We start from the raw sequence: 9320 nt of genomic DNA, 5'->3' as shown, positions 1-9320 counted from the left end.
TCTGCCTCTCTGGAGTCTCCCTCCCCATGGGACAGTCCTGGGGGGCAGCAGGGGTCCTGTCTCCCCCCCCCAGGAGCCGCAGGAGGCGGTTTAGGGGCACAGGGCCGTTTATTGCCCTCAGTCGGGGAGGGGCTCGTAGGTGCCCATGTGCCGGCGGACACTGTGGGCGATCTGGGCGGCTGTCTTGGTGCGCCCGTAGTAGTCGAGGAGGAGCCCGTCGGGGCCCAGCAGGTAGATGAGGACGCTGTGGTCCACTATGTAGTCGCCATCCTCGTCCCTGGGGCCGGCGCTGGCATAGACGCGGTAGGCACCGGCGGCCGCCCGCACTTCCTGGGCACTGCCAGTCAGCCCCATCAGGCGCGGGTGGAAGTCGCGGACGTAGCGCGCCATGGCTGCCACGTCGTCGCGCTCGGGGTCCACGGTGATGAAGAGGGGCTGGACAGGTGGCAGCGCCGGGTCGCGCTCCAGCAGCGCCACGGCCTGGCACAGCTTCTCCAGCTCGTCGGGGCACACATCGGGGCAGTGGGTGAAGCCGAAGTAGAGCAGCACCCACTGCCCGCGGAAGTCAGCCTTGCGCCGCGGCCGCCCCGCCTGGTCCAGCAGCCGGAAGTCGCCCTGCCCCAGTGCCAGCGCCCGCAGCTCCTGGTGCCGCCGTGCCCGCCGCTGCCGCGCCTTCTCCTCCCGCAGGTACAGCCAGGCCGCCCCGGCTGCCGCCGCCACCACCGCCACCACTGCCACCCGCCGCCCCAGCGGCAGCCCCGCGCCCCCCGCCGTGCCCCCCGTGCCCCCCAGGCCTCGCCGGGGTGGCGGGGCGGGGGCGCGGGCAGACAGGGCGGGCAGCAGGCGAGTGGGCAGCGGGCAGCACCGGGGCAGCAGGGCCTGGAGCATGGCGGGGCTGGGGGGAGGGCTGGGATGGGGGGTGCAGCCGGGGGGCAGGACCCCCCGTGACCCCTGACCCCAATCCCTGGTGCCCTTTGACCCTTCACCCAGCCCCCCCTGTGACCCCTGACCCCAATCCCTGGTGCCCTTTGACCCTTCACCCAGCCCCCCCTGTGACCCCTGACCCCAATCCCTGGTGCCCTTTGACCCTTCACCCAGCCCCCCCGTGACCCCTGACCCCAATCCCTGGTGCCCTTTGACCCTTCACCCAGCCCCCCCCGTGACTCCTGACCCCAATTCCCTGTGACCCCTCACCCCAATCCCTGGTGCCCTTTGACCCCTCACCCAGCCCCCCTGTGACCTCTGACCCCAATTCCCCGTGACCCCTGACCCCAGCCCCCCATGACCCCTGACCCCAGCCCCCCTGTGACCCCAGCCCCCGGTGCCCTTTGACCCTTCACCCCACTCCTGCCCTTTGACACCCCCCCGCCCCGCCCCCCCGGTGCCCTTTGACCTCCCCCCTGTGCCCTGCGCCCCCCCCCCGCCCCTCCGGTGCCCTCTGACCCCGCACGCCCCCGCCCGGCCGCTCTCTCTCGCCCCCCCCCCCCCCCGAGCTCCGGTGCCCCCCGCTGACCTGCGCCCTCCGCCCCGGGCCCGTCCCGCCCCGCGCCGCCACGGCCGGACCCGCCACGGCCGCACCGGGAGGCGGGAGGCGGGCGGGGGCGGGGCGCGCATGCGCACTGAGCACCCGCCGGCCGCGCCGCGCCTGCGCGCCGCGCCGTGAGCGGCGGCGTCATGGCCGGGGCGGGGGGCGCGGCGGGGCGGCGGGCACGACGGTCTCGGCCAGCAGCGGCGGCGGCGGGCGGCGGGGGGCGGCGGGCGCCAGGCGCAGCGCGGCCTGCAGGGCCCGGCGCCGCTCCGCGCCCAGCCCGCCGTCGTGGTGCACCCGCAGCCAGGGCTCGCCTGCGGGGGAGGGGGAGCGGGTGGGCAGCGCGGGGGGCGGGCAGTGCCCCCCCGGACCCGGCGGTGCCCCCCGCGGTTGTACCCCCGGTACCTGCCCGCAGGCGCTGCCCCGCGGCCACCAGCAGCTCGGCGCCCACGCGGGGGTTGATGGCGGCCCCCGCCCGCGCCCGGCCGGCCCCCAGCTCCTGCAGGACGTGTGCCAGCGGCAGCGCCTCCACCCGCTGCACCCAGCCTGGGGGCACGGGGGGGCTGGCAGAGGGCACCCGGGGGACGGGGGGCGGGTGGGGTGGGGGAGCTCCAGGAACGGGGGATGGGGGGCACGGGGGGGCCAGACATCGGGGGCACACATCGGGGGGCACACATCTGGGGCACACATCTGGGGCACGCAGGGTTGAGGGAGCCCCAGATGTGTGGGGCAGGGGGGACAGGGAGGGACCTGGGGGCTGGGGGTCAGGGGCATTGAGACCCCACGGGGGGCAGGGTCTGGGGTGCAGGGGGTCTGGGGGGCCCCAGGCACGGGGGGGGTGGGACAGGGGGTGCCATTGGGAACCCCGGGGCGGGAGGAATGAGCCAGGGGAGCCCTGAGCGTCCCAGAGGGTGATGGGTGGGGGGCAGGAGGGGATGGGGCAGCCCTGGGGAAGGGTAGGTGGGCGCAGGGACCCCCGGGCACTGCGGAGTCCTCGGCTGCCCGAGGGTAGGGGGGGAGTTTTGTGGGGGTGGGGAGGGCAGGGCTGCCCCGTGCCCCCTGTCCCGTGCCCCCTGCCCCTTCCCCACTCACCTTCGTGCGGCGCGGGCAGCTCCTCGCAGACGCTTGCCTGCCCCAGCACCTGGCAGCGCTGGGCGGGGGTCCCGGCGCAGAGGCGGTGGGCGATGTCGGGGGGCACCCCCTGTGCCCCCAGCATGGCCTCGAAGGTGCGCAGGGCCGAGCCGTCGTCCAGCGCCCGTGCCAGCCGCTCCCGGCCCGGCTCCGCCGCCGCGGCCAGCCCGCACTGCCACAGCAGCAGCCCGCCTGCGGGGCACGGGCTGGCACCCCCACCCCGCCTCTGCCTCGCTGCCCCCCAGGATGCCACCCCCCCGGGGTACGGTGGGGTGAAGCACCGTGGGGCAGGCAGGGGGCTGGGGGCAATGGTGGGGGGGCAGCACGGGGATGCAAGGGGCAGGGGGCATGAGTTGGGGGACGAGGGCAGGGAGTGCCAGGCTGGGGAGGGGGGCACAGGACAGGGACAGACCTCAGGGCTGGGGGGGCCACAGGGATGGGCCATGGGGCCATGGGGGGGTTGCAGGGCTGGGGGTGTGGGGGACCCCGGGGCTGGTGGGGGGGTGCAGGACAGGGGCCCCAGGCCGTGCCCTCCTCTGTGCCCCCCATGCCCATGACTCACCCAGGGCGATGACCAGCTCCCGCAGGTCGGGGGGGCCGCCCCCCTCCAGGCACTCCAGGGCCTCCAGCACCTCCAGCGAGTTGCCCACGCGGCGGCCCAGTGGCTCATCCATGCGGCTCAGCACGGCAGCCGTGCGGATGCCCAGCCGCTCGCCCACCGCCACCTGCGGGCACAGCAGGTGGGGAAGAGCAGGGGGTGGCCCCAGTGCCCGCTGTGCCAGGGCAGCAGGGGGGGGGGGGCCAGGGGCTCACCAGGCTGTGGGCCAGCTCCCGCGCGCTCTCCTGCGTGGGGCACAGCGCCGCGCTCCCGAACTTGACGTCCAGCACCAGCGCCGAGAGCTGCTCTGCCGCCTTCTTGCTCAGGATGGAGGCTGGGGGTGCCAGGGCAGCCTTGCTGGACGCCCGCCCTGCTGCCCACCGCCCCTCGGCCTCCCTGGCCCCCTGGTACCTGTGATGAGGGGCGGGCTGTCCACGGTGGCGGTGACGTCCCGCAGCCCATAGAGCACACGGTCGGCGGGTGCCAGCTCCTCGCTCTGCCCCACGATACAGCAGCCCACCCGCTCCAGGATGCTCCGCATCTGTGGCATCACAGGTGGGCTCCATGCCAGGGCGGCCCCGGCCCCGCGCAGCCCCCCGATGTGCCCGCGGGGTGACAGTGCAGTGGCAGCGGCACCGTCCCTCACCTGCTCGGGGCTCTGGGAGACGCAGAAGCCGGGGATGGCCTCCAGCTTGTCCAGTGTGCCCCCGGTGTGTGCCAGGCCCCGGCCGCTGATCATGGGCACCTGCAGGTGAGGGTGGGTGGGTGTGGGCGGGTGTGGGAACCCCCGTCTGCCCGGGCTGCCCACCCCCCTGCTCACCTTGCAGCCGCAGGCAGCCAGGGCGGGTGCCAGGGCCAGGCTGACCTTGTCCCCCACGCCGCCCGTCGAGTGCTTGTCCACCAGCAGCCCCTGCCAGGGCGGGGGCCAGGCCAGCGCCTGCCCCGATGCTGCCATGGCACACGTCAGCGCCAGCGTCTCCTCCGCATCCATGCCCCGCAGCCGGATGGCCATCAGCATGGCGCCTGGGGGACACAGCAGTGGGCAGGGGCATCCCCGGGGACCCCCCCTGGCCCCTGCAGCCGCCGGCTCCGATGTCCCCCTCCCACCCCGAGGGTCCCCTGCCAGTCCCTCAGCGATGCCCCCCTCTTGCTGTCCCACCCACCGCCCTCCGCCGGGCACACCTACCCTGTCCCCCCACCCCACCCAGCCACTCCTGTGGTGCATCCTGCTGTGCCAGCCTTTGCCAGGTCCCTGTGCTGGGTCCATCATGGCTGTGTCCCCCCTGCCACATCCCACTGCCACTTCCCCCTGTCCGCCTCCCCCTGTGCCCTCGGCGGGTCCCTGGGCTGAGTCCCCCTGCCCTGCCAGCCGTGTGCCCACCGATCTGGCCCTGCTGTGCAGTGTCCTCTGTCACGCCTCGCACAAAGCTCCGGATCTCCTCCTCCTCCAGCCGCTCGCCATCCCGCTTCTTGCGGATGAGGGTGGGCAGCGAGGCACAGGCCGCCATCCCCGAGTGCCCACGGCCGCCACCGAGTGCCCGCGGCTGCCACTGGCTCCCACAGGTCCTGCCCAGCCTGGCCCCGTGCCCACGGCGAGGTGGCGTCTGGGGCGCTGGACTCTGTCCCTGGGACAGCGGGCGAGGATTGGGCCGGGCAGGGAGAGGCTGGAGCGGTGGGTGGCAGGGCTGTGTCCTGCCCCTGCTCACCCGCTCTGCCCGGGACAGGCCCAGGCAATGCCCGAGGGCTCTGCAGTGCCAGCCCCACCTTGGCATCCCCACCCACAGTTCTCACAGCACCCACCATACCTGTAGCACCCACAGCACCCACGGCAATCATTGCACCCATGACACCCATGGCACCCATAGCACCTATGGTATGTGCAGCACCCATGACACGGCACCCATTGCACCCACGGCACCCCTGGCACCCATGGTACGTGCAGCACCCATGGCACCCTCAGTGCGGGGCAGGGTGTTCCCCTGCACTTTGCTGATGAGTGTCCCCTCCCTGGCCAGGACCCCAGTGCCACCCTCCACCTCGAGGTCCTCTGTGGGGTCCGGGTGACCATGTGGGTCCCCCCCGGTCCCTGGGGTGCCCCGGGGGCACAGGGCAGGGGGCTGGGGTGGGCACTAGCCGAGGGCTCTGGTGCCACGGGGAGGGGCTGAGTGCCCCGTGTGGGCATCCGTGGTACCGCTGCTGTGGGTGGAACGGGGATGGGGGGCTGGTCTGGGCTGGCATAGTGTGAGCAGCCAGAAAGTGTCAGCTGGGGGCACTGGGCTGAAGTGAGGAGAGAGCTGGCACCCCTGTGGGCAGCGTGTCCTCCATCCCCAGCGTGTGCCACCCCAGCCGTGGGGCTGTGGGACTGTGGGGTCTGGTGGAACCCAGGGTCTCCTCTGGGACAGAGGGCACAGGCTGGGCTGAGGGCAGTTCCCGGGGAGCCGATGCTCCCCAAACCCCGTGGGATGGCTGTGGTGTGCGGGCAGTGCTGCCCAGCCCAGGGGGGAGCAGGATGGGGCAGGGACGGGGCAGGGACAGGGCAGGGATGGGGCAGGGACGGGCAGCCGACGCAGCGAGGAGAGCGGGAGAGCGGCTCTGGGTGAAGACATCCATCTTTTGGCACCGGTTCCTCCGGTGCCCGTGGCTCCGCGCCCCATGCCCTGCGCCCGCTACTTGGGCGCGTCGGCGATGAAGAGGGTCATGTAGTCCGAGTGGCGGATCCCGAAGGTCAGCCCCCGCTGTGGGCCCTGCCAGGTGGGAGAGAGTCGGCGGTGAGGGCCGGGGGGTGCCAGGGCCAGCACCCGCCCCACCGGTGGCACTCCTGGCACCCCCTCACCTCCTTGGGGCTGTAGGTGCCAGGGCCGGGCTTGGTGGTGTTGTCCCCGGGGAGGGGATTGCGTGCCAGGATGCTGAACCGTGGCGCCCGCTGCTTGTACACGTCCACGTCCACCGCGCCGTAGCGGCTGGGTCCCGGCGTCTGCGGGCAGTGGGGGCGGTGACGTGGCCCCCGGCCCCCTGGAACCCTGACCCTCAGCCCCCTGGCCCCCCAACCCCCCAGCACCCTGACTCCAGCCACCCAGCACCCCGACACCCCGCAGCCACCCAGTACCCAGGCCTCCAACTCCCCAGCACCCTTACCCCAGCACCGCAGCCCCCCAGCCCCCTGGCTTCCTGGCCCCCCAGTAGCCCAACTCCCCAGCCCCCCAGCACCCTGCCCCCCCAGCACCCTGACCCCCCAGCAGCCTGGCTCCCCAGCCCCTCAGCCCCCCACCCCCAGCCCCCACCTTGCACAAGTCCTCGTAGAAGGAGCCGACTTTGCTGCGTCCCGACATGGAGTAGTTGGGGGCCGAGCTCTTGCTCACGACGTGGGGTCCCAGGAGGGGGGGCAGCCGGTACGCTGCGGGGCCTGGGGGGGGGGGGCAACGGGGCCGTGCTGGGGGCGGGGGGTTACCCCCCTTGGGGGGGTGGGGAGGGAGGGGTCAGCCCAGGGATGATGGGGGGTCTGGCCTGGGGATGATGGGGGGTCCAGCCCAGCGATGATGGGGGGTCCAGTCCGGGGATGATTGGGGGTCCAGCCCAGGGATTATGGGAGGGTCTAACCCAGGGATGACGGGGGGGTCCAGCCCGGGGATGATGGGGGGTCCAACCCAGGGATGATGGGGGGTCCAGCCCAGGGACGACGGGGGGGTCCAGCCCAGGGATGATGGGATGATCCAGCCTGGGGATGATGGGGGTCCCATCCCGGGGATGATGGGGGCTCCAACCCAAGGATGATGGGGGCCCAGCCCAGCCCAGGGGGGATGGTGGGGGGCCCAGCCCGGCCCCCGTCTCTCCTACCCGGTGTCTGGGTGCAGCTGTGGTGGCGGGTGCGGGAGCCGAGGGAGCAGGCGGGGGCGCGGGGGAAGGCCAGCTGCCCGGCGCGCTCCAGCGAGTAGCAGCCTGGGGGGAGCGGGGGGTGGTGGGCTGCGGGCACCGCTCAAAGGGTCCCCGGCCCTGACCCCCCCAGCTCCCCCTGCCCCTCACCTGGTCCGGGGGTGCAGGGGGGTGGCGGGTCCCGGGGCCGGCTGTGCATGGAGAAGGCGGGGATCCCGTCCCTGCCCTTGGCGGTGGTCCCGGGGGGCAGCAGGTACACGGGCCCGGGGGAGCGCTCGTCCGGCCGCTCCCCCCCGCGCAACCCGAAGCTGTAGGCGGGGGCGCGGACGCGGGAGGGGTCGTGCCGATGGTACCCTGTGCGGGCGGGGGGCTCGGTGGGCTGCGGCACCCCCGGCCCCCCTGATGCCACGCTGGCACCGCGGCATCCCCCGCCCCCAGACCCCGCGGCCCCGACTCACCGACGTTGGTGGGCAGCCCGTACTTGGGCCCGGGGCTGCGGTAGAGCGCGGCGATGGGTGCCCGGGGGCGGTGGGGCCTCCAGGTGCCCACCCAGGGCTCGGCTGACATGGCGGCTGTGCCAGCGGCAAGCGTGGCACCCCTCTGCACCGGCGCCAACCGCGACACCTCCTCGGAGCGAGACACGGGTCCGCAACCGGCCACCAGCAGGGCCACCAGCAGGGCCAGTAGTGGGGCCACCAGCAGGGCCAGTAGCAGGGCCACCAGCAGGGCCAGTAGCAGGGCCACGAGCAAAGCCACAGGCGAAGCCACGAGCGGGACCACGGTCAAAGCCACGACCGAGCCCACGAGCAAGTCCGCAGATGAGGCGAGACCACGGGCGCAGCCACGAGTGGGGCCGGGAGCGAGCAGCTGGTGACGCTGGCACCCTGGTGACCACGGTAACGCAATGGCTGGGGGGTTCCAGGGTTCTGCACTCCCCCTCCCCCCCGGTATCCCCCGCTCATCTCCCCGGAGATGCCTCTCGGGGGCATCTCCGGGTACCCCCGGTCTGAAACCCACCCCAGCATCCCATGGAGAACCCCAACACCCCTTCGGCGAAGGCCCTGACACCCCAACGAAGGGGTGAAGACCCCCCAGTGCCCCAGGGACACAGCCCCCAGTACCCCAGGGGTGTAGCCCCCCCAACACCCTGGGCATGTGGTTCCCAGCGCCCCATGGATGCAGCCCCCGAGACCCCAGGGATCCAGTCCCAGCACCCCGTGGATGCAGCCCCCAGCACCCCACGGATGCAGCCCCTGGGAGCCCAGGGTGCACCCCCAGCCCCGGGGGGAGGTCCCAGGGGGCGGAGGCCCCTTACCCTGCGCGGTGCGAGGCTGCCCGGGCTCTCCCTCCCCGGTCACTATGGCACCCGCACAACAAACTGCGCTGGGCAGCCGGGGGACGAGATGGGCACAGGTAACTGGGGGGGACAGGGGGCCAGCACAGCCGGGACACAGAGCCACCCCACAGCAAGTGTCATCATAGGAGAGGCTGGTCCTGGGGGCATGGGGGTCCCCCCGGGCCATAGGGGGTCTGTGGGGTGGGGAGGGGTTTGCTGGGCGCAGGGGAGGTCCTGCCTGGGCCATGGGGGTCCCGTAGGGGCCACAGGGGTCCTAGGGGGGCACTGGGGTCCTGCAAGAGCTGGGGGGAGGGTCCCACATGAGTCACAGGCTCTCCCTAAGGCCATGGGGGACCCTCGGGGAGCCCCAGTGGGGCGATGGGGGTCTCCCAGAGACTGGGAGAGGGGGGATCCCTTGGGGGCTCCGGGGGTCCCATTGGGTGTGCTGCAGGGCTCGCTCCGCCAGCCCCGGCTGTTCCTCGGGCACAAGTTCTCCCTGCCCCGGGTCGCCTGGACACTGTCCCCATCCCCATCCTGATCCCTATCCCCATCCCCATCCCCATCCCTGTCCCCATCCTGATCTCTGTCCCCAGCCCCAGCCCTGTCCCCGTCCCCGTCCCTGTTCCCGTCCCTGTCCCTGCACCCCGTAGTGGCCAGCAGCTGGGTGACCCTGGCACCCCGGGCACCCAGGCCCTGGGTGGGTCCCTCCCCAGCCCCACGGCGCTGTGGGGCAGCGCGGGATCCCGATCCGGGCACCGGGACCCCAGGTGCACGGGACGAAGGATGCGCAGACCAGGGCTCAGGGACCTTTACTGTGCCCGATGGCCGCGCTGCGGTGGCAGGGTGGTGGGCAGGGG

At 73.5% G+C, this 9320-nt stretch overlaps 2 protein-coding genes across 2 annotated transcripts; both read right to left on the bottom strand.

The window, feature by feature from the left end:
* Window positions 1-117: 117 nt before the first annotated feature.
* On the bottom strand, window positions 118-4765 carry LOC147528800 (thymidine phosphorylase-like). The gene is made up of 11 exons (XM_086609845.1): window positions 4639-4765; window positions 4078-4280; window positions 3904-4002; window positions 3669-3798; window positions 3473-3591; window positions 3222-3384; window positions 2621-2851; window positions 1934-2074; window positions 1710-1842; window positions 1514-1645; window positions 118-895 (listed from the first exon to the last, which is right to left on the bottom strand). Exons 1-11 carry the CDS (start codon window positions 4763-4765, stop codon window positions 118-120), a joined length of 2256 nt encoding a protein of 751 aa, XP_086465971.1.
* A 1158-nt stretch (window positions 4766-5923) lies between these two features.
* CIMAP1B (ciliary microtubule associated protein 1B) lies at window positions 5924-7694 on the bottom strand. Its single transcript, XM_086609844.1, has 6 exons — window positions 7586-7694; window positions 7278-7481; window positions 7092-7193; window positions 6539-6660; window positions 6091-6231; window positions 5924-6001 (listed from the first exon to the last, which is right to left on the bottom strand). The coding sequence occupies exons 1-6, from the start codon at window positions 7692-7694 to the stop codon at window positions 5924-5926; spliced, it is 756 nt and encodes a 251-aa protein (XP_086465970.1).
* Window positions 7695-9320: the final 1626 nt, after the last annotated feature.

This window comes from Tauraco erythrolophus, chromosome 4, assembly GCF_009769465.1.
Source record: "Tauraco erythrolophus isolate bTauEry1 chromosome 4, bTauEry1.pri, whole genome shotgun sequence".
NCBI classification, from domain to species: domain Eukaryota; kingdom Metazoa; phylum Chordata; class Aves; order Musophagiformes; family Musophagidae; genus Tauraco; species Tauraco erythrolophus.
Note: the sequence above shows the minus strand (reverse complement) of the source record. Positions and strands in the feature narration are given on the sequence as shown.

Coding starts and splice junctions, on each gene's coding strand:
- LOC147528800 (XM_086609845.1), bottom strand. CDS start 4,765: ATGGCGGCCTGTGCCTCGCTGCCCACCCTCATCCGCAAGAAGCGGGAT. Junction 3,385..3,472: donor GGGAGCTGGCCCACAGCCTG/GTGAGCCCCTGG, acceptor CTGTGCCCGCAG/GTGGCGGTGGGCGAGCGGCT. Junction 2,852..3,221: donor GGAGCTGGTCATCGCCCTGG/GTGAGTCATGGG, acceptor CGTGCCCCGCAG/GCGGGCTGCTGCTGTGGCAG.
- CIMAP1B (XM_086609844.1), bottom strand. CDS start 7,694: ATGTCAGCCGAGCCCTGGGTGGGCACCTGGAGGCCCCACCGCCCCCGG. Junction 6,661..7,091: donor CAGCTGCACCCAGACACCGG/GTAGGAGAGACG, acceptor CCCCCCCCCCAG/GCCCCGCAGCGTACCGGCTG. Junction 6,232..6,538: donor TCTACGAGGACTTGTGCAAG/GTGGGGGCTGGG, acceptor CACTGCCCGCAG/ACGCCGGGACCCAGCCGCTA.